Source organism: Dicentrarchus labrax, unplaced genomic scaffold, assembly GCF_905237075.1.
Source record: "Dicentrarchus labrax unplaced genomic scaffold, dlabrax2021, whole genome shotgun sequence".
In the NCBI taxonomy this organism is placed as follows: domain Eukaryota; kingdom Metazoa; phylum Chordata; class Actinopteri; family Moronidae; genus Dicentrarchus; species Dicentrarchus labrax.
In genome coordinates, this window is record NW_026136711.1 from 21,278,471 (window position 1) to 21,301,859 (window position 23,389).

At 37.1% G+C, this 23,389-nt stretch overlaps 1 protein-coding gene across 10 annotated transcripts in view; it reads right to left on the reverse strand.

Moving 5' to 3' along the window:
• Positions 1-790: 790 nt before the first annotated feature.
• The window catches only part of LOC127371757 (sodium- and chloride-dependent GABA transporter 2-like), a 143,384-nt gene continuing 120,785 nt past the window's right edge, over positions 791-23,389 (reverse strand). For 2 of the 10 annotated variants that reach the window (XM_051414802.1, XM_051414801.1), the window contains exons 2-15: positions 10,112-10,302; positions 9,662-9,796; positions 8,308-8,448; positions 7,652-7,736; positions 7,434-7,566; positions 6,706-6,840; positions 6,266-6,369; positions 5,765-5,889; positions 5,516-5,628; positions 4,993-5,130; positions 4,785-4,887; positions 4,598-4,698; positions 2,805-2,975; positions 791-2,713 (exon numbers count right to left, since the gene is read on the reverse strand). In XM_051414802.1, coding sequence (XP_051270762.1) covers positions 2,600-2,713; positions 2,805-2,975; positions 4,598-4,698; positions 4,785-4,887; positions 4,993-5,130; positions 5,516-5,628; positions 5,765-5,889; positions 6,266-6,369; positions 6,706-6,840; positions 7,434-7,566; positions 7,652-7,736; positions 8,308-8,448; positions 9,662-9,796; positions 10,112-10,298 — 1,785 coding nt within the window. In that variant the 5' untranslated portion in view covers positions 10,299-10,302 and the 3' untranslated portion in view covers positions 791-2,599. Of the gene's footprint in view, positions 2,714-2,804; positions 2,976-4,597; positions 4,699-4,784; positions 4,888-4,992; positions 5,131-5,515; positions 5,629-5,764; positions 5,890-6,265; positions 6,370-6,705; positions 6,841-7,433; positions 7,567-7,651; positions 7,737-8,307; positions 8,449-9,661; positions 9,797-10,111; positions 10,303-18,784; positions 19,005-23,389 lie in introns of those variants that run through there. The other 8 variants (XM_051414808.1, XM_051414809.1, XM_051414806.1 and 5 more) reach the window with 6 other exon arrangements.

Here is a 23,389-nt window from a genome sequence, read left to right on the forward strand (position 1 = left end):
ACACACATTCACACAGCGATGGCAAAGCCCATTGAACAGAAACTAACACATTCATACACATTTACACACCGATGCACAGCATCGGGAGCAATTTGGGGTTCAGGATCTTGCTCAAGGATACTTTGATATGTGACAGGAGGAGCTGGGGACCGAACTAAAATATTGATGTGTGGCATTGCAGCGTTGTTGGAAATGTGAAAACTTCCTTGTCTTAATGCATTCAAGGAAACAAAGCATTGGCCCAGAAAAGGATCTGGAACTGGGTAGCATTCTCAAAACAAATAATTTATGAATTATTTCCAAATTACTAGTATTATTTTATTATCAATAGTATTTACAAATTATTGATTTCCATTGTTTTCAAAAACAAAGGTCCAAAAATGACCATGAAACAACTTTTCTCTCAAACAACAACAAACTGGTAACTGATCATTACTGAATGTCTATAAAAGATTAATAGTTTATTTTCACTCAAATTACTACAATACTATTTAATTTAATCTGATCCATGTTGTATCCATTATTGAATTATATATATTTAACTCATCAAAAGTTAAGTACTAACTCTCACCATTCAACCTGAGTCAGTTTGGCCAAATAATGAGATGACAAACAAGGAAATAAATCAATAATGATGAGCCAGCAGTTTACTGATGCCTATTAATACTTAATCACATTAATACCTGATTGCCTAATTCATGGATAATATTTAAAGAACTGCAAATTATTTAATACAATTTAAATCATCAATGTATTATCACACAAATATTTTCATTAATAAAACATTAGCTAACTGGTTGTTCATGATTTATTGACTATTAACAACTAGTAATATAAAAAGTGACACTGTCAATTTAAACACAAATTTACATGGTTTCTGGTACACATATCCTTTGAAAATATTTTCTTTTAAAATACAAATTTTGATTGATCCTTAAATGTGAATAATGTCATATTACAGCATTTACGTGGTACACAATGAACTATTGCCACAAATTTCATTGATATATGATACAAAAAAGGATACAAAATGATGAATCTGCAAAACTTGATATATGAGTATTGTGTATAAAAACTATAATCAAACAAGCTTACAGCTGAGACTACAGTAAAAATATAATCTATTTGACTCATAAAATATTTTCTGTTTCTGACTGTTACAGCCAACAGGTTTGCACGCTGTTTCTCTTTTACATTTGGTGCTTCAGTCATCACAATACAACTTGTTTGGCACTACCGTTTTGTTTTTATCTAACACCAAACACCAAACTAGTTTCCTCCCTGTACGAGCAGCACTAGCACGTCTATACAGTAAAAGTACTCTGTACAGGTCAGGAACCGCGTTGGGACAGCCTGGTGACTCAGTCGGCTACGGTGCACTTATTGGTGGATTATTTTTTCACGTCACTGCTTTAATAGTTATAATTTACAGCTTACATTGACAAAATGGAATTTAATTCACGTCACTCACAGTGACCAAAAAGTGACTTAGTGTTCAATCCGTATGGCTTATCTGGCAAATGTTTGTTTTACTGTGAATAGTTAAACAACCTAGTTAAAACTAAACTAAACACCAAGAACTAAGAACACCCATATTCTCATTACTTCTCATATTCAATACCCTTTTCTTTAGATAAGTAACAATTTAAAATATCACATGTCAATTTGCGTTTGAGCATGATGTTCATTCATGACCTTTGGCTCATGAAGATAATTTTAAGGTCCACTTGTTAGTAGAGCTGAAAGAACTAAGAGATTAATCAATTGTCAATCAATTGAATCCTAATCAATTAAATGCTTTTGCATAAACAAAACTCCAGATTCTCAAAGGTGAGGATTTGCTGTTTTAAAATATGTTAAATTCAGTGTCTTTGTTGTTGTTCACTCTCTGGGAAACTTTAAAATAAATGTTTAAAAACTAAACAACTATTAAAAAAACTGATAATGAAAATAATGATTAGTTTCAGCCCTACACGCTCGCTGTCAGTGATGCAGCTGGAGCTCACGTGATGACAACTGTGGCTGAATGAAGACCATGGCTGGAAGCTCAGAAACCAACGAGAAAACGATGTACTGTACTCACTGTACAGTAAGTGAACCTTTGAGCTTATATCTCTCAGAAACGATATTGTTGAAAATATTTCCTTTTCTGTCTGAGTCTGCATTTAAACTTTGTAGTGCTTAATAATAAGTGAAATCACCATAAACTTCAAGCCATTCCTTTAGTGCAGTGATTCCCCTCCAGGAGGTCAGGACTAACACAAGGGGTTGAAAGTTAAAGCTGAGGGGGTCACAAGATGACAAAAAACATATTTCTGCTGCACAAAAGTACATTTCTTTCAGACTTACCTTTAATCTTTGCTTTTAAGCATTTCAAGCCCCAAAAAACCCTTTCATTGAACTGGTTGCATCCAACTGGTGCAACCATTGACTGGAGGTTACGAGTAAACATTGATTTGCTTTAAGAAGTCAAACATCAAAAAGGTTGTGAACCACTGCTTTAAAAGAAACTTGGATTAAGACTACTGGATTGAGGGCAAGTTTTTCCTTATGCTTCACGCTTGTTTAGCATATCTGAAGCTGCTTCAGTTGTCTGTTGTCATAAAGACACCATGGTGTCAGGAGATGAGGTTATGTCGAGCAGTCCAAGAGCTTTCTTCTCTGATTTGTTTGAAGAAAGGTCTTTGGCTGGAGTACATAAAATGGCGATCCTCTAACAAAGAAGAAAATAGGTTTTAAAAAAAAATATATATATACATAGCTTTATGGCGACATGTTGACCCATTTATATACGAACAGCTCACCTGTCGCAGTGTACCGGGAGTGATGCTCACATTGTACACCATCCAGAGAGGAACCATGAGTGTGGAGGAGAGAGTGAACCACCATCCGAGAGCATAACCCCACCATGGATACTCAGTTGTGCTGTTGAACTTCAGAGGAGTGAATTTTACCAAGGAGAAAACAAAAGTTCCCTGAAAGTAGTCACAGAGAAAGCTGTTAAAGTCCTGGGAAAACAAAATACTAAATGTCATAAATGTACCCCAAATCTCGTCAAGCTACAAACGAGTGAAAGTGAAACCATTTAAATGTAAGAATAAAGGGTAAACATGAAATTGATAAGGGCACTTATTAAACAGAATCTCCTTCAAAAATGATGATGAATTATTATTGCCTGGAAACAACTCAATTGGCCGATAGCTAAATCCCCCTTCTTGTGATGATGATCTGACCAAGCTTTTGATTTCTCCACATGTGGCTGTAGTAAGATTGATATATTACATACTGTGTATTTGCAAAGGAAGTGCTTTTTTTAGTTTAGTTTTGTTTAGTCCTAAATAAAAGACATTTAAAAGTGTTGGGAATTGATTAAACAGGGTTCCTATTTGCTCTGATATAAGCTGCAATTAGGGTTGCCACCTTCAATGTGGAGGAATAAGGGACACCATGCCAGTGGCCCCATGGCTGGACACAAGTCAAGCAGTGGGTCTCGGGGGGCCTCCCCATGACATTTTGAGAGTTAAACACTTAATTTTCTGCATTACGGTGAATTCTTATGCACAAATTTGCAGAATCTTTCTTAAGATTGGACCGTTCACGATGAGTATTCATTCTGAAGGACATCTATTTAGATCTGCGTTTGGACGTCCTTTTTCTTTTGGAGGTATTCGCCAACATCCATAGTCAGGGCAATGATGACGAGCTTTTCATTCAAGGTTCTCTTCTGCAAATTGCAGAAGAGAAATACGGGACAAATCGTGTTAGCATATTGATTCAGTAAGGGACAGTGCATTTAATTTTTTTCAATACGGGACAACCGATTACTGGTTAAGTTAAAAAATACCCCCGTTCACAACTGGCTGATTCACTGTGTAGTATTTCCCTACTGTGTGGAAGCAAATCCTGGAAGCTATCAGAGTTGAAGCTAAGATTACCGTCTTTTTTACTCCTCTTTGTTAACAATTAACATAGCGGTACTGCTAACGTTAACGTACTGTTAATGTTTCTTTATTTGCATGTCTTTTATAAGAATCACCAACTGGATCATGCAGCTTTAGACTCTTTTAGCACAATATGGTGTAGTTACATGGCCATCAAGTGCATATTTAAGACTCCTTTTACAATGCGAGTCAGGTGGATCAACTTACTCATTGAGCTAATGTTAGCGTAAATCATCAGATTTTCAGGTGGTATTACCTTTATTATTGCAAACTGCACATGTTCGGTGCAAGACAGGCATAGCAACAGTAACTAAGGGGGATAGGGCTTAGCTAACGGTCAATAGCGTCCTGCAGGGATGATGTCAATGGGATTTTTCATTACATTTTATTTAGCAAGTTAATCTTTACTAATGAACATGTTAAATATATGTTAAATTACATATTTTATGTTGTAGAACAAAACGTGAAAATCTCTTAAGCTTGTGTTAACCACAGACCTTTCAGGCATCTAAATAAAAACCCATTCAAAAAACCCATTGACTTTAAGGCATGGGAACCAGAGGTGCTAAAATGCTAACTCAGTTCTGGGTTTTAGCCAATGGTTTTAGCGCTCATTCCTGCAGCAGTTTATTGGCATAACTGCAACTGCAACTCACCATGCATATAACTGGAGTGACATATTTCAAACAATACTTAATCAGGGGAAAAGGCTTGTATCCAATCATTTCCTCTATGTTTTCATAAAACCGGTCTGCACCTGTAAGTAGATGGAAACGCTGTGGTGAGGGAATTTAAAATAACAGGGAAGAAACAGAAGGATGTTCCTCTTGTTTAATAACTCACCGTAAACCCACCCAATACACAAAGACTGGAGTGTGGCAAAGAGAAGTAGAGTCATCCCACTGCAGGCATAGTAGTCAAACACCTGGAATATGTACAGTCCACCCTGTGTGTGAAACGTGACCTCAGTTAGTGGTTGTGTTAGTGTCTTTTATAATAATAAAAAAAAAACGGTTATTGTAAAATAAGTGGCATTTCAATTTGATCTTACTTCTGTAACCATTACAAGGCCAATGAAGAAACTAACGACACTGATAGCAAGCAGAAGAAGTTTACGTCGATGGCCAACGTGGAAGAAGGAAGGATTTAGGTCAGAAATTGCTGTTACGAGAGCTTCCAGACCTACAAACTGAAACACAGACCTCACAGTTACACAATAACTCTAGACATGCTGCACACATACATACACACTTGGCATTTCATAATAATTTAGTTTTCAAAATCCTCTAAATAAATATTTCTTTTCGATAATGATGACTGAATGTGCATCAAATACACAAAGTAACAAAAACTCATTGGATATATGAGCCAGATTTTCGTTGTATTAGTAAGCGCAGAAGTTCAAAACTCTTGAAATTCACCACAAACTTTCCTGTCAGAGCTAATAAAATGATTTGTTTTGTAACTGTGAGACACCCACAGACCTCAAACCAAACCTCCTGCAAGTTCATAAACAATATATGCATCAAACATGGCAGAAAACACAACTCATGATTACTCTATCTGTAGCTAACCTCACTGTCCAGTCCCAGCAGGATGATCATAATGAAAAAGAATATCGCCCAGAGCTGAGGGAAAGGCATCATGGCGACTGCTCGAGGGTAGGCAATGAACGCCAAGCCAGGACCTGCAGTGAGAATGAGATAAGAAATAATGGACATCTCGACATTTTGTTTCTGTTGAGTAAAACGTTATATTAAAACTACACTAAGTTCAGTAATTTAATGGTTCATTAATTCCATGATTTGTTCTTTTTTTCTCACCTGACTCTGCCACTTTTGATATGTCTGTGTTCTGCTCATATGCCATGAATCCAAGTACAGAGAAGATGGCAAAGCCAGCTACAAAACTGGTCCCACTGTTCAGAAGGCACAAGTACACACAGTCCCTAAAAACAAAAAGACAAAAATACATTTCATACTCCATTGTTTTGTATCAAATTAAATTGTATGACTCCTAAATCACTAGAAATATTCTCAAGGCTCAGATGTTTGCGAACATCTCAAAAGGTCTTGTGTATCTTCAGCGGTGACGCTTGGAAGCAACTCAATTCTGACTAAAGGCTCTGTGGTGTATTTTAACATTTAGTTGTATCACATTTAATAAAAATGTTATTTGTCTTTTTTTTCAATTCTTGTTTTTTTTTGTCTCGCATTTTTATGCTTTTTAAATCTAGTGCCTACTGAAGCTGTTTTCTTTTTGTGAGTGTTTTATATGTACAGTACTCAAACTGAACCACTGAATAGACATTATATCAAACTTACTTGTAGCAGTTATTGTTGTACTTATTATAACTGCCAAGTGCAGTTAGACATCCGATGCAAATAGCATAGGAATAAAATATCTGTGTGCCAGCATCCATCCACACCTGAAAGACAAATAAAGGATATGTTTTCATCTTCAATAAATTACAAATGAAAGGATTTTACTGTGTAACTGCAGTGAATCTCTTCAAAACTCATGAATCATAATATTTTATATCTATTGATTTATATATCAGCAAAAGCCTGCAAATACAGTGAAAATCTTGTATAAGTAACTGATCTTTTCAATCTCCTGAGCTTTGATTTCCCCTTAACTTTCTACAAAAGTAGCTTTTTGTATTTACAATGTGTCACATTGCGTGTGCACATCAGGGATTAGGCAGCAGGTTCAGTCGAGCCACGTATCATTATGACAGAGATGTAGTAAAATCTATGCATACCTGTGGGTCAGCCAGGCGGGATGGATCTGGGTAGAGGTAGAACTTGATCCCAACCAAGGCCCCAGGCAACGTGAGTCCACGAACAAGCAACACCGCCAGCATCACATATGGAAATGTGGCAGTAAAGTAAACTACCTGTGGAAGAGTCATGTTGGGGTTTCATTTGTATCAAAACTGTGGACATCGATAGCTGTGTTGACAGTCCTACCCAGCTCCAGAAATGATATTCAACAAAGCTTAATTTAAGTTCACCATTTTCACCTTCTTAGTTGTAAGTTGCTAATTAGCACAACACACAAAGCATAGCCGAGTCAGATCTTATTTCGTCAAGTATTGGACAAAATGACAATTTGAAGGATCACCAAAGTTAGTGCAGTTTATCTTCAGGGGAACCTGAAAGTGTGAAAACAGATTTTTCAGTCCGGACCAAAGTAGTGGATTGGCTGTCAGAGTGACTTTACCATCCCTTGAGCCACGCCTCTAGGGATGGCAGAGAGAGTTTCAATATTATGTTTGAGGTAGTGTAACAATTAGCTAAAGTCCTGTGGCCCGACACTGCTCTTTCAGACCATACACACCATATTCTAAAATCTGTATTTAACTTGAAGTGACAGAGGCATTGCATCTGCCAAAAGGATTGTTAACCCATACCTAATGCGCTGCTGCCCTTTACCAGTTTCAGAGTTACTTGGTAGTTTGCATACAACATAAAAAAGTCCTTGTCGTACCTTTCCGGTCGACTTTACTCCTTTCCAGACACAGAAGTAACAGATGATCCAGGACAACAGAAGACACAGAGCCAACTCCCATCGTATGCTGCCTAAATCATGGACACTTCCTGTGACATTCAAAACTCTTCTCCTGCAAACCACATTTTCAGTTATAATTAACAAATGTCACTTTCAGAGCTTATTGTCATATTAGATTTTTTTGATTTCATACTTACTCCCAAAACTCTCTCACTGGGGATGTTGCATTTTCAACAGTCAAATTCAAATAAATACTCCTTCGATCAAACTCCACACAATTCTCTGTTGTAAAGGAACACAGGACGTTTTAAACAAGGTATTCAAGGACATAAACACTCGTTATTCCTTTGTACAAACCCCTCAACCCTTTAGCAACATTTTCATGTTTCATACATTCTCTAAAAATTGAATGGGGGACATTTCCATATAGCATAGTCTAAAGCCAGAGTTTTTGCCAGTATTATTATATTATTATTTTGTCAGTAGCATCATGATTTCCCTTAACATTGTGCAAACGCCATCATTTGTCATTTTGGCACTAAAGATTTATAATATTTATTTGTTTCAATTAAATTAAATTTCAATTCAATTTTATTTGTATAGTGCCAACTCATAACAAAGGTTACCTTAGGGCACTTTTCAAATAGAGCAGGTCTAAACCGTACCAAATGTATTTACAGAGTCATGAGTAAGCTCTTGGTGAGAGCAGCAAGGAGAAACTTCCTGTGGGTGGCCGGGAGACAGTTGGGTAGAGGGGGGAGGGGATGGTGGGGTAAAGAGTGAAAGACGGACAGAGACAAAGATGCACAGCAATATGTATGTTTGTTCAGTCAGTTCACATACTGGCACCTACCTGTGTTCCAGCTGTTTCTGCAACTCGCCCAAGGTAGTTCAGAGTTGAAAGAGAAGAAGAGATACAGGAAAGCCCAGGCCAATATGATGATGTAATAGATACTGGAGTATAAAACAACCACCTGACTGCCATAACCCATCCCTGAAAAAAACAAAAAAAACAAAAAGTCTTTAAATCACAAGCTCAACACTTTGGAACAAAGTAAGCAATCTCTAATTTATCATTTAATTTAAATGAACAAACTGGATTACTGTAAAGCCTTGTTATTGAGTACTTTCTGTGCCAAAAATGTCCCAAAAAAAAGCAGATCCTTACAAAATGTATTAAACAATAAGAAATAATAAAGATAATATAAAATACTACAAAAAATGTAAAAAATGTATGAAAAGGAAAATATGTCAGTTGCTCTACTTAGCTAATAATACAGTATTTTGTTTGGCAAACAAGGAATGCAGTTTCTTCTAGACTTTATACACAAATTTAAACAGCATTCACTCATTAATTACTTATTTTAATAATGTAATTTAAAGGCCATCATAGTATGATCTGAATGCTTTTGCAATACACAGATAGGCTGCTAGGTGAAGGAATCATTTTCTACTGTTGTTGATTTACTAAGATTGTGTGTATCTGACTGTATGTGTACATGAGAAAGAAATTCTTGTAAATCATTCGGCCACATGTAACAGCTCACAGTAGGCAATATTTAATCAAAGGGAGCAATGTCAAAGATGAAATACCTGTTTATTATGGGTGAACAATTAATTCACAAAACCTGACACCGTTTGTTGAGTTTCACAGAAAAGATGGTGTGAAACTTGGAGAACAAATCTTTTTAATGTATTTGCTAAAGTATCTGAGCAACAGACACATTAAAATAAAATAAAAGAAGCATAATCTGGAGAAACCTTTACATGTCATTATCTCCAGTCGGTTGAACTACAGCAATGACTCTTCACTGGTTTGTCTATGAACAATAACTAACTGTAACGATGTGAACATCCACACTGATGAATGACAGAATGATAGGAAAATGGATAAAGTTTGATGACCTGTTTCTGCTGTGTGTTGCAAAGAAAAACAAAGAAAATCAGAAAGATATGGGTTGACAAAGTTCTTCAAAGACAAGAAAGTTAGGGCAATCCAGAAATGTTATGATCATTGATAAACTTATTCATACTTTGGTAAAAAAAAAGAAAAACAAAAGAGCCAATCAATCAATTTAAGATCAACAGCTGGTTTTAATCCTGTGATTTATGATGGCAGGGCTACTATTTTGTTAATTATCAGGTGTAAATACACATATTTGATTTGATTTCACATGAATACTCTGATAGTAATTCTAGATCTTTACCTTCAAAAAGGGGACAAACTTTCCTCCAGCAGGTTATGCTTCCCTGTTTGGTGTACTGGCCGAGAGACGTCTCCAGGAGAAACAGGGGGATGCCGCAGGTGAAGAGGAAGAGCACATAAGGGATGAAAAACACCCCTTAGGAAAATAGAAAATTACACCACATAAATTGTTTGTAGTTTCAACGCTTTGAGTAATCCATAAGAATGACATTAAGATGGTGTTTTTCCATATGACACCTGCCATGTGTTGTAAACGTTAATTAGTTAACTTGCAGTGTTTTTTTCTAAATGCAACGTATGTGTGTTATCACAGTGGTAGATATGTTTCCTTCATTTCCTTTTGTTCTTTTTTAACACTTCTGTTTGCTTTTGGTTTGTTGGGTACTTTTGAAGACAGTAGCTGCTTTTTCCAGTGTTTTCCCCAAACTTCTTTGAATATAATGAAACTCACCTCCTCCATTTTTGTAGCACAAATAGGGGAACCTCCAGACATTTCCTAGGCCTATGATTTGTCCTGCGACAGCCAAGAGGAACTCAACTTTACTTGACCACTGTCCTCTCGCCGGGATGCTGGGTGCAGGATGTGCTGTGCCCATGTCCAGCCTGAACTTGACCTCTGGACCAAAAGGCTTATCCATCACACTGTGACAAAAAAAGGGTTTAGATTAAATATTTCTGATCCAATCAGTGGTGGTCAGTGCCAGAATGACATTGTTCGCAGCATGGTTGACTACATTTTTAAAACAATGTTTGTGTATTAATTATAATTATGCATGTTGTTTGTGGATTGTATTTTGCAGTACCAAATGGTGACTGAAGAAAATTCTCTGTATATTTTAAACAACATAATCACTAATCATAGCAGGAATACTGACATGATTCAATCACTGTATATTAATGTTCAAAATCTGCACAATGCCAGCAGTCTTGCTGTTTTGGGTCAACAGAGGGTCAGTGCTGCTTGGCATGAGAATAATTCTTCCATCAATGTTGCTTTTGTGCTGCTGCTGGATATTGCTGGATTTAATGTGGGAGTGAAGCAATAGCCTGGAAAATATGTGTGTGCTACTATATTACTGCTAAAAAGCTTTAAATCCGGAGCCACTCAAAACAGCTTTCCTAAAGTGTTTTTGTGGTAATTTTATTTATACATTGAGGGGAGAATTATGAACACCAGCAGAGGGTGTGTTATCAACACCAGAAGTCTGCAAAATGTGTGAATTATGTGTGGCATTTAACAATAAGTACAAGAAAATTCTGATAGTGTTCAAAGCTTGTGCAAAGCATTTCTGAAGGTTTTTTGAGGCTGATATTAATATTGATATTTGGAAGCCAAAAAATGTTTATAAAGTATATTGATGATAGTAATTGTTTTAATAACCTACTCAAACAGTCGAAATCCTTAGATTTTTAATTGTGACCAAGATATATACAGAGCAGGACTTTTTACAGTACCCTCTGCTGGACAAACTCTGTAATGGTGATACTGTTTCTAAATGACCTCAAACCTTGTTCAGGGCTCAACACTGTGGGTCATATGTGGGTGAAAATCAGAGAAAACTATTTGGGCACACTGGTGTGACAGACCAGTCCCAAATAACTCAAAGCCCAAATACACCGATCAGCCATAACATTATGACCACATGGGCACCCTGGTTGATTTCGTTCTGAAATCAATGACCATATATTTGGTCTCATCACACCATTTAACAAAGTCATCTACCACTGGCCCGTGCTCAGATTCATCTTTATGGAGAAGATAACTGTGTCATCAGCATATTTCAGGATGTGCCTGTCCCCGTGCTGGCTTCTGCAGTCGTTGGTGTAGAGAATGTAAAGCAAGGGGGACAAGACACTGCCCTGAGGAGAGCCAGAGGAAGAGGAGCGCTGTTCTGACAGAAAGCCATTTATTCTCACCCTCGGAGACCTGCATGATAAAAAGTCTCACATCCAACCCACTAAATTTACATCAAGATTAAAATCCCAAAGCAGTTTCTTAGCTAACACATCTGGCTGAATAGTATTAAATGCAGATGAAAAATCTAAAAATAAGTCTGGCATGTGTGACAGGAAACTGCTAGGTGTTTGTGCACAAAGTGGAATAAAGTGATCAATGCATCCTCTACTTCCATCCCTAAATGCAAACTGAAGGGGGTCCAGGGCCTCCCCCACACTTCCCAGCAGTTCTGTTTTGACCAGCCTTTCAAATGACTTTATGACCAGTGACCAGTGCCTCTGGTCTGAAGTAATTTAGCTCTTTAGGGGTTCTGCTCTTCCACCAGGACAACAATGGACTCTTCCATAACTTTAGAAGCCTATGCAGTCCAAGAGACATCCTGAATATATAACAGAACACATCACAGAGCTGTTCTTCCTGTGATACCATCTGGCCCTGGGCTTATTTTTTTCAAATACTGTCTTTACAGCACCAGCGTAAAATATCAAGATTGACTTAGTAGGCTTTGTCTTTGTTTCCTCCATAGCCTGGAATACAAACCGGCTGGTTTACAGTTTTTAGTTGGCCTGTCATTTTCCACATTCCCCATGCTACCTTCAGATTGTTGCTGCTTAGATTCTCCTCTAGCTTATTCCTACAGCCTCCTTGGGATTTCCCCGTATCTTCCGTGTTCCTGTCCAGTCTGACAGTCTGTGTCTGAAGAGGTGAGCCATGTCTTACTGAAAGCCATGACGCAGGCGTCTCTGTATTCGTGTAGATGGATTGTGTTTGCCAGCAGCTCGTCAGTCTTTTTTCTGAGTGACTGAACATTTGCAAGGATGATCGAGGGGAGTAGTAATGCTTGTTTCCTTGCCTTACAGTGGTGTACTTTCTGTCCCAATCCTGTCCCTTATGCCTTGCGATATCAGTGTTTAAATCTTGAATGAAAAGTGGATCCATATGCATGTCCACCCAGTGCAGGTTGTCCCACTGCATTAAGAACTCCAGAGAGTATTGCATTGCTGGGTGTTGTGGTTGAGGTTTGGAAGCTCTGGGCATAGTAGAACCATAAAAACCATAGAAAAAATACGAAAAATATTTCCATGATGACTGTTGCCTAAGCAGTCATAGATAGTAGTCAAAATTGCTCATATCCTCACGCTGCCCAGTTTTCCTGCTTCTAACACATCAATTTGAGGACAAAATGTTCACTTGCTGTCAAATATATCCCACCCACTGACAGGCGCCCTGATAACAACATAATCAGTGTTAGTGTCACTACAGACTGACCAATGTTATGGCTGATTGGTGTATATGAAAGGTTGGTTCATTCATTGTTACTTGAAGAAATCTGAAAATACAGTTCTACTGTCTTTCTCTGCTCTGTGTGTCAGAGCATGAGGGCAGGACTTAGCACCTCCACCACAAACACACACTGCAGACAGCTCCTCATCTTAGCAGATGTTGCAGCAGAGAGAGTGAACCCTGGTGACGCAAATTATATTACTGGAGTTGACGACAACTATGCTCGTTACTATATGTGTAATAAATGACTAAAAAGTCAGTTAGAGTCATTTATCAAAACCAGACAAACATTAACTTGCAGAAAAGCAATGTTTTTACTGGTTATGTCTGTAGACTCCTATCTATCACTGTGTATGTTTTGGCCATAATATGCTCCGAAGGCTAACTGTTATGAACCAACTGTTGGCCTAATTAAACATGTATGCACTCAGTCCACCACTGCTGTGTTTCTGCTGCATGGTACGGCTCGGCTTTACTTGGCTCATTCTTTTTAGGTTTTCCATTGCCAAAAGTTATGGATAGTACCTGGTACTTTTTTGATTTGCCCTGTTTGGCTTTCTGTATTGCAATTTTTTGTTTTTCTTTTTGGGGGTGTATGGATTAAAAAAACATCTTAAGGTTTTTATTGCATAATTTGCAACTACTTTGTATAGAAAGTAAGCCATATATCCATCTTTGATATACAAGCTGCACCAATTAATGCATAGAGCCTACTATAATGGAACAGCTCAAACAGAAGAGTTGAAAACGGTAGATTGACAAACTGCTGTGAAAAGACAATACACACAGTCTTATCGAAACATAATTCAATTAAAAAAGTCCAGGTGAAATGAAAAATGGCATTTTAAGATTGCATCCTCAGTCAAAATTTAACCATACTTAACAATGCACAGCAAAAAATTGACAAAAACTCAGTTTCTTTGTATTTTCAAGTAGAAATCCAATCATTCTTCCTGTAATACAAAATGTGATGCACGCTAACATAAGCATGAACTAACCAATTTCAACCAATAATATCATCTGTCAATCAATTTTCACCTTTTAGCGATACAGAGCGAAGACTCCACAGTTAGCTAGCTAAAAACTGCAGACAGTAAAAGTGAGGCATTATTTGTTGTGTTTGTGAGCAGCAAACACACAGTTAGGATAATAGAGGTGTCATATACTAGACATTACAGTTACAAGTCTAAATGTGTTTCTAACCACACATTATGCCGCACCTGTTTTAGGGCACAGAGATTAGGGCATATTTTATTAAAGCTGTATCTCAGGTGGTCACATGTCATTGTCCTTGAGCAAGAACATGAGGCCCATATTTGCTACCCAAATGTAAGTTGTTGTGCACAAGCTGTCTGCCATTGTAATCTAATGTTTTTAAACGGTTATGGCAGTTACTTGTGCAAGTCACAATATTTGCATTATCATATCAATTCTATGTGACCACAAAGTATTTCCTGGTACAAAGGGAAGGCTGCTACAGAGTGACACAAATTATCTTCTGGAACAAGGCTTGGTTTGAAAGTCAACCAATATTCTTATGTGCTGTTGAACAACATCAGTAACCCCCTCACCACACGCCACCATACACCACCATGGTTACTTGTCACTTTTTTATAAAGGAGTGCATTACTATTATTAATAAGATTGTTTCACTTTAAGATTGTTTCAAAGTGTGCCCCATAACAATCAAGTCTTGGTCCTCTCTATGATTGCAAGGTTTTCAGCCCACTTTTTACAGTGTGTCCATTTGGACCAACTTTAAACACTGTTGCCTTCTCACGTGGTTGTATGACAGTGTACATAATAATTTGTTTCGATCATACGCCAGACTTAATTGTGTGACGTTTCTGTGTCTGAAAATGATCTTTCGGACAAACCACTGCCAGACTGAAGTGAAACATGAGACCAGCATCAGTAGAGGTTGAAGGGATTCAGTGTCTTTCTCAAAGAGATTCCAGTAGAATTCCAACCTAACTAGAGTTTTCGGTAGCCTGCCTATGCCGGCTTTTGCCACTATCACATGTAGTCGTCTGGCAGATGAAAATATCTGCAGGCAAAATGTCCTGTGGGAAATCTCTGTGTCTGTGTGTGTGTGTGTGTGTGTGTGTGTGTGTGTGTGTGTGTATGTGTTTTCTTTTCTAACTGTTCATCCGACTGACTTTACACTTGCTGGCTGCATTTCTGGGGACCCAAGGAAAACTTTGAATAAACAAATAATTGTGGTGGGGCAGCAACGCACAGAATGATTATTGTCAAACAGCTTAGTCAGAGTTGGGGTTAGCACCCTAAAGGGCACAATAGAGGGCACTTCATCATGTTTTATCCAGCATAGGAGCATCCTAAAGGGCACTGCTGCTTGTGTCTAAATAAAAAATTTAAATCACCCTAGGTGTTTTACCACAATCAGTGTTCATAATTCTTTTAGTCATTGGTTGAATTGACTGTTTATTGTTTATTTCAAACTGTTTGATGATTAAATGTATCACTGCAAACTGCAACTCTGTTTCTGGTATATGGTGATGGAAATTTACATACATTATTATTGTTTAGCCAAATAATCACAAACCCACTACAGTGACATAGTATATTTGAAGTAAAAAAAAGTAAAAGGAAAAGTCTACAAAGGGAGAAGACCAAACAAGCTAATTAAATATTTACAAGCACAAATAAGCTATTTACATATAAGCTAAAGGAACACCCTAATCCAGAGATCCAGAGAGAAAGACTGAGAAAGAAGGTCAAATGCGCCCCATAGGCCACGCCTACTGACAGTCTGCGCACAGCACAAGAGGAGAGGTAGAGCCCCAGCGGCTATTGGCCAAAGACTATATTACTCTGAGCAGCATGGGAATGATTTAAGATATAATATATCTGAATATATTTTGCACCTGTTCTCTAATTGTCTGAATAAGTCGCTAAATTTGTCACTTATAGTCACTTCTTAGAAATAAAGTTGCTAAATCTAGTGAGAAAGTCACCTAGTTGGCAACACACTGTGTAAGCACACGCAGCGTAGAGCTCGTGCCACTTCACGTTTTTCGGATTTGAACAGCTAACAGTTAAAATATTTTGATTTAATAACATATAAAAATAAAAGCAAATACAAACACAAATGTTAAAAATGGGACAAATGAACTATAATACAGTGTTGACATACATCAGTATTAGGGTGTTAGTGCAAAAACAGTGCAGTAAGACATTTTTCAGTTACACAAAATACATTTGTTGGAGTGTTTGTGTTTTATTGCTGTTTAAATGTAGGCTATTATTTGGCTATTTAATGATTCCAGTAGTTGAATATATGAATCAAGGGAGGTTTTCACTAGGGAAATTGCTCTCCTTGGTTCAACGTTCAAACCAGGGAAATTACAGTATATTGGCTCTAAAACTCAACTGAACCACAGATTTTTGCATACTGTTATGTTTATCATCTTTTATGTTCATGTCCTACAAATGGGGTCATTGTTGTCCTAGAAGACAGTAGAAACAGAGCTGCTCAACATAGGAACTCACAATGGCTCTTATTCATTTATATTTCTATGGAAAATTTCTTATATTGTGCTTATATTATTAGCAGATTGTACCCAGGTTAACAAATAAACAACAAAATAACGTAACCAGATTTAATTTGCAAATATAATTACTATTAAGCCCTCTGTCCTCATGAAGCCAGACGTGTGCAACAACATGTCCCTATTTACACAATAGTATACACTATACTTATATATTTTCACAGCTTTACCTTGTTGTCAGACAGTACTTCCCAATGAGAAACTGAAGCCGTTATATCCATCTGGCTGGTCCATCACTGCCTCGTTTGGTTAGTTTGTTTGTGGTATTGTGTGTCTTGTTAGTTAGTTCGATGTTAGTTCGAATCCAAACTAATGTAAGTTGCTGTGAATCCAGGCAGAGGTAGACCACCAACTCCTGGATGGATAAGTACCTCATACAACCCCACTTAAAAAAATCCATCTCTATACTAACCATTTAACCCAGATATGGACAAAACAATAGCCACAGAATGACGAATGATTGAAAATACTGTAGGAATCCTTAAAGGTGAAGAGAGGACAGATTACAAAATCAAACACAAAACAGAAACCTCAAACCTGGTAGTGATTCAGCACCTCAAGGACTCTACTGTGGAAAGAGACACCAATTTAACCACCAGACCAAATATTTTTTAAATTCTCTGGCAACTGTCTCCTGCATAAAGTGATGTCAACAACACAACCATAACTAATTATTAAAAATAACAAAATCTGCCTTTTGCCCAGTGTCCAACTGCAGAACAACAACAACAAACACAATGTGGCCCAGAAAGCATCTTTGCCCACACTATCGTTACAATTGTGTCAGTGAAATGCATGGTCTAATATTTAGGGCCTAAGCAGCGAACCACTGCGAAGACCTATTAAAACTCCTCAGAGTATTATTCTTAAACAAAATCAATCACATTTTTGTATGTTCCGATTCTCATGAAACATGTCTGTCGTGGCGAAATTTGCGTATTCTATGGGTCACACACATGTGATGGCTCGACAGCGCCCCTCTAAAGAACAGCCCGCAGTGGCAAAATCGGTACACATGTAGATCATGTTCAGACGTACAAAAGCCTCTCGGAACCATACCCCAAAGCAGATATAATGTTTACCATGTTAGTTTAGCGTGTTAGCATGCTAACATTTGCTAATTTGCAGTAAATACAAAATAATGTTGAGCTAAAGTATCTGACAAATTAAAATGTTGGTCTGCTTTTGGCACGAGACAAAAAAAGCATATTAACAGTAAATTTAACAGTTACAGTGATTTTTCCATCTGGACTAAAGTGGAGGATGAACCAACACTGCCATCCCTACACCCAGAGGTCTAATGTGTAGCGTACCAGAGAAACCCCAGTATTATGTTTCACCTTTTTAAAAAACTAAAAAAACAAAACAAAACAACAGAAATTACAAATGAGTTGCACAAAAGTGTAATTCCTAAACGTGGTCAGAAGAAAAAGGTCCAGATCAGATCATTTCCATCTCAGCTGATCATGTATGCACCTTGAGGCACATTTGTGATATTGGGCTTTATAAATAAAATTAACTTGACTTGATGAACCTGGTGGAAGACTTAACAAGCCCAGGAACAAAGAACAACTGCTGTAAACAAATTATGGTTTGTTACAAATATTTCAGATCATATTTTTACTCTACATGTGACCAAATCTTGAGAAACTTGGCAGTGTAAGGAGTACCTTTTGGTTACTGGTTTCCGTTTTAATCTCTGCCTACCACCGTCAGGCAAATGTGGACTGAGTGGTAAATAGTTTTCTGTCTCTGTTTTGATTATCTGACTGTCCCTGACCATGTAGGTAAAAACATTACAGTATCGTCATAAACTCCATGTTCTGCTGTTTATTAACATGAATAGCTGTTTCGCTTTTAGGATTTAAAATGCTGAAAAAGGAAAACAAGAATTTATGTATGCAGCTTGTATTTTATAAAAACAATCATGGAATAAATTGATTTTATTTTAATATCAGCCTAATTATGTCAAAGTGACTTTTTAAAGACTCATATATTATGTAATTTGTTCAAATATTTGTCCTAGACAAATGTATTTGTTTTAAACAATGTGAGCTTTTAGCAGCAGTGATCACAGAGCAGCCTGAGGTGTTACACTAAACAAGGGAAATAGCTGCTGTCACTGCAGCGTAGCCAGTAACCTTTGGCCTACATAATACAGCTACGAGCGCCAAGCGTAAGTGGAACTACAAAAGACCAGCTGTCACTTTAAGGGTACCACTGGTTTCCTGTTCAAGAAATTAAACCCAGAATTTACACTTACAATTCATACAAAGGACAAACACAAATACAGAAAAAAGGGGAAAGGTACCTGAGAAAGATTGCTCCTCGTCAGTAGTCTGTGGTTCTGTGTTATGCTTCCATTTAGCCCTAGGTGTGATTCATCTGGTGCCTTTTAATAGTCTAGATCCCCTAGTCTCCCCAGGACAAGTGTTCTTCTCAGCTCTGACCACGAGTGAGCCCATGAGTGGACGTTTGAGAGAGCTGTGTTTGTTTGACAATGAGGGAGAGAGAAAGAGCAAGAGGGACAGAGGGGGGCGGGGATGATGTCTGTTTCTGAATGAGCAACTTAAGGCGGAGACTGTTAAAGAGGCCACATGGTCTCACAGTAAAAAGGAGGGGATTTGCACAGAAGCAGCAGCAGCAGCAGCAGCAGCAGCACCATGGCGGCTCTATGGGTGGCAATGTAGGTCATTAAGTACATCCACCACTTTGTTCCAGACATGAAAATATAAACAACTATTATTATCTACTGAGGTTAAAACTCTTGTTCATACATGATGATTCTAATAACTTAAATGATCACTTAACTTTTCATCAAATGTGTCCAGTTCTTTGCTAAACTAAAGACACTGACCAGTTTTGTGTTAAACTGGAGAAGTTAACCGCAGGATTTTCCCCTTTGAATTTAACAAATACAGCACAGGGGTTATGTTTGGCTTAGCTTAGCATAAAGACTGGAAGCAGGAGGAAAAGCTAGCCTGGATATCTCCAAGGCTCAATCACACCTCTAAAGCTTACTTTGTAGGGCAGGTTGCCAGATACAGTCTGTGAGAACCAAAAGATGAAAGGAAAATTTTATTTAAAATTTACCACTAAACCATCATTGTATGAAGATTCACAATACAAAGAGTAATAAATCACAAACCTGAAGGTGTCCTGTCAACATTCCTATATATGTTTATAGTGGTTTATCTTCGGGGAACATGCTTTTAGCTTTTTTCTGATGGAGTCAGACAGAACTTTTAAAAATCCTACACACAGGATTAAAAACTTCTGGTCTCTATGGCCACTCCAGGGCCTTGTACAGTCCCTCCAGGAAGTTGCGATGTTGTGATTGTAACAATTAAGGCAAATTCAGCCAATCCCTGTGAATTCTGCACAAACTTTTTCACAAAGCCATTGTTGTTTCCAGTGCGAAACATTGAGCCATACGTTACCAAACTCACCCCAAACAATTTTATTCTCACTAGAACAAGTTGCTTACGATTTTTTATGAATTATAGAAAACTATTTTTTTTCCACTTTCTCCTGCAATTTTATTAAAAAAAGAAATCCCTAAAACACCGCAACATTCATCGCAATTTTATAGAAAAGCTTCTGTGAAATCAGGCTGTTTAGACCGCGACAATCCCCAAAAACGCTTGTGAAATCTTGCAGACACTGTTTGTACAAAACGAATGCCAGCGATGGTGCTCTTTAATAAGACATACTTAGGCCTACACTGACTGTGCACCAGTCTGAACAGCTGACAGCTGTGGAACTGAAAACTTGGCTCAATGTTGGTTTCATAAATTGCTCTGGTTAAAGGTCCAGTGTGTAACATGTAGGAGGATCTATTGGTGGAAATGGAATACATTAATCATAGGTATGTTTTCATTAGTGTATAATCACCTGAATATAGGAATTGTTGTGTTTTTGTTACTTTAGAGTATAGAGTTTTGTAACTTTATTTACTACTATATTATATACTTTATAGTATAACAGAACTACAGTAGCAGATAGTTGACTGAAAATGAACAAATACAGTTGAAGTTTATAACTACATCGTTTATTTTTTATTTAATCATAATAAACCTGAAAGATTTGAGGAATATGTCTTAAACGGCAAAGTCTTAAAGTCACTTAATACTTTAATGCTCAATTGTTCAACTTGCTTTTGCAACATTTTACGCTATTTAACATGTTCATACCAGTAAAGCAAATTGAGAAATTAACTTGAATGAAAATGTGATAACAGCAAACATCCTGGCAGTAATATTAGTTTTGACATAATGACAGCTTTAACCTTGTAACTAAGTTCAATTTTTTTTTATTTAATTGAGCAAATGAATCACATATATATATAAGCCAGACAAGGTTTTTAGTGGTTTGAAAAACACTACTGCAATGAGATCCAATTGCATACTGATAAAAAGGGGAATGAGATCTTATGTATACTCACAATTTGCCATCGTCTGAAGCAGATACACATCCATCTGACGTTGTTTCAGCTTTTTTCATTTCAAAATACTTTGTATTCAGTTCAGTGCTAATGTCTGTATTTGTATCTAGAAACACATGCAACACGTGTAGGGTGTAATAGGTACAAGATGTTGGACAAATGATTATACTGGTTGTTAATGAATTATATTTGGCAACCGCCTTCAAAGTGAGGCTGCACAGAGTTCAAAGAAACTGCTGTTAACAAGACATGTCTTATTTCTTCATCAAACTGAGCTACACATATTTGAAATCTTTAAATATGGGTTTATATGGTTATTTTTATTTTAACATTTGTCTAACAACTATTTTTATTAGAACCTTTAGGGTTTCTTCACTCATAAACTTCATAGTGAGGGGCACTTTAATGTAGTCTTAATAAGAAAAGTCTTTGTTATCTAACAGCAAACTCAGACAATTTGGCCCAATTACAAAAAGGTGTGAAGCAAAGCATGCTTTGTTTGCATCCACTGATTTTAAGGTTATCCTGTCTTAAGTTAAACTGAATGTTAAGTTACAAATACTAGTAAAGAAAACTAGTAAAGATATAAAATGTATGTTTTACCAATTTTGAAGCTTGTCTCTTTTTTAAGGTGGTGGTTGTCTTGAATTGAACCTTCACTACCATCTTTTGCTTGCCTTAACCATGAGCTGTTGGATGATATGGGTCATTCCGCAAGGTACCGACAAATGACGTATCTTGCTGTGTAGGTATAATAACATGATGAAACAGAGGAAACACTGTTGGGACTAGGGGTACACAAAAAAAGAAAAAAAAGAGCTGTCCCATCTTCCTAAAAAGATTCAATCAAATGCAACAGACAAGTACTAAAATTATGCTGAAAATCTGTGAAAGAAATAACATTAACCAAACTAAATATTGTGCAATCATTTGCAGGTAAGTGCACAACACTGACAAAAATGTTGTACTGTAAATTGTTAGATGGTAGTTTAAGTTCTGTTTCTCCAACAGTAAAATTATCATGATAAGTTGCTGGTATTGTTTTTGTCAACAGCATGTACCATAAGAGTTTTATGCACTATGAAGATAGAATGAACCATTTAAAGTCCCCATGAGGTCATAAAGTGACATTGAAGCGTTTTAATCACGAGTAAATGTATATGCATGCATTTTTTAGGTATTCTATTTTAGAGTTTGTCATTTCCTGGAACATGCTAAAAAGTTATTGATGACTCGTCCTATACTCAGGGACGTACACTAATTTTGAGCCCAATAAACTTGCTTATGACGCCACTGGAGTGTTTCTCTGAGGGCTGATGTATAACGTACATCTGTGGCCGGGCCTCACTGATCATTGCTGTACAAAAGCACAGCTTCATAACTTTATTCACAGATTTTGGTAAACTGGATCATATTTTATGAAGAAAATATTTTCTGGTTTCAGCTCAGCTTAAACTCTCTGTGTCTGATGGATGGATAGCTTTAACTACTTGCGAAAGTAGCCCACTAAGTAACTCCTGCTAACTGTATCTGCCGTTAGCGGGAGACAGAACCAGGCACAGCAGCCGAACCAGACCGGGATCGGTGTAGCAAACCGCTAACAGCTGTTAGCTCAAAAGGCCATGAAGCTAACCTAACTGACTCAACCCTGGAATGCCAAAAAAACACCTTGGTATGTATTGTGTTCGGTCCCAGGTCTGGTTGTGTTCACTGGAAGGTAGATGCTGATGCTAGCTCATAGCGCTACCTGGATAGCAGTGGGAGCTTAACGTACACTCAATATCAACAACAAGTCCCTCCCTAGCTGTGTGTTTTACAGGAAACAGAAATATGAGGAAGCAACAAGCACTCTGCTTTCTGTTCCATGGGAACTTTAAAGGTCCAGTGTGTAACATTTAGGATCTATTGGCAGAAATGGAATATAATATGCATATAAAACTATGTTATGTCTATGACTATGTTAATTAGTATATAATCATCTGAATAGAGGACTCGTTTTTTACCTTAGAAAGAGCTTTTTCAGTGTTGGGCAAGTTACTTTAAAAAAGTAATTAGTTACAGTTACTAGTTACTTCTTCCAAAAAGTAACTAAATTAGTTACTCAGTTAAAAATTATAAAAGTAACTAGTTACTTTAGAAAGTAACTATTGCGTTACTTTCAAGTTACTTAACTTAAAATACATATGCATGTTCAATTATTTATGATAAATATGAATATTATAATGAAATGGACACTTAATACAATACATTATTAACAGAAACAATGTGCACAAATCTAAACTATTTTAATGTTGCTGTGGGACAAAGTGAGACTAGCCTCCAATCAAATGCCATGTATGTAGATAATATGTTTATATAGTGGATCGATACAAATAACACAATAGATGCTTTGGAACTTTCGATATTTATTCCCCCTCAACCGGCCACAACTGGGCAAAATTAAATTATGCTTGTTAAGCACTATACCAAAAA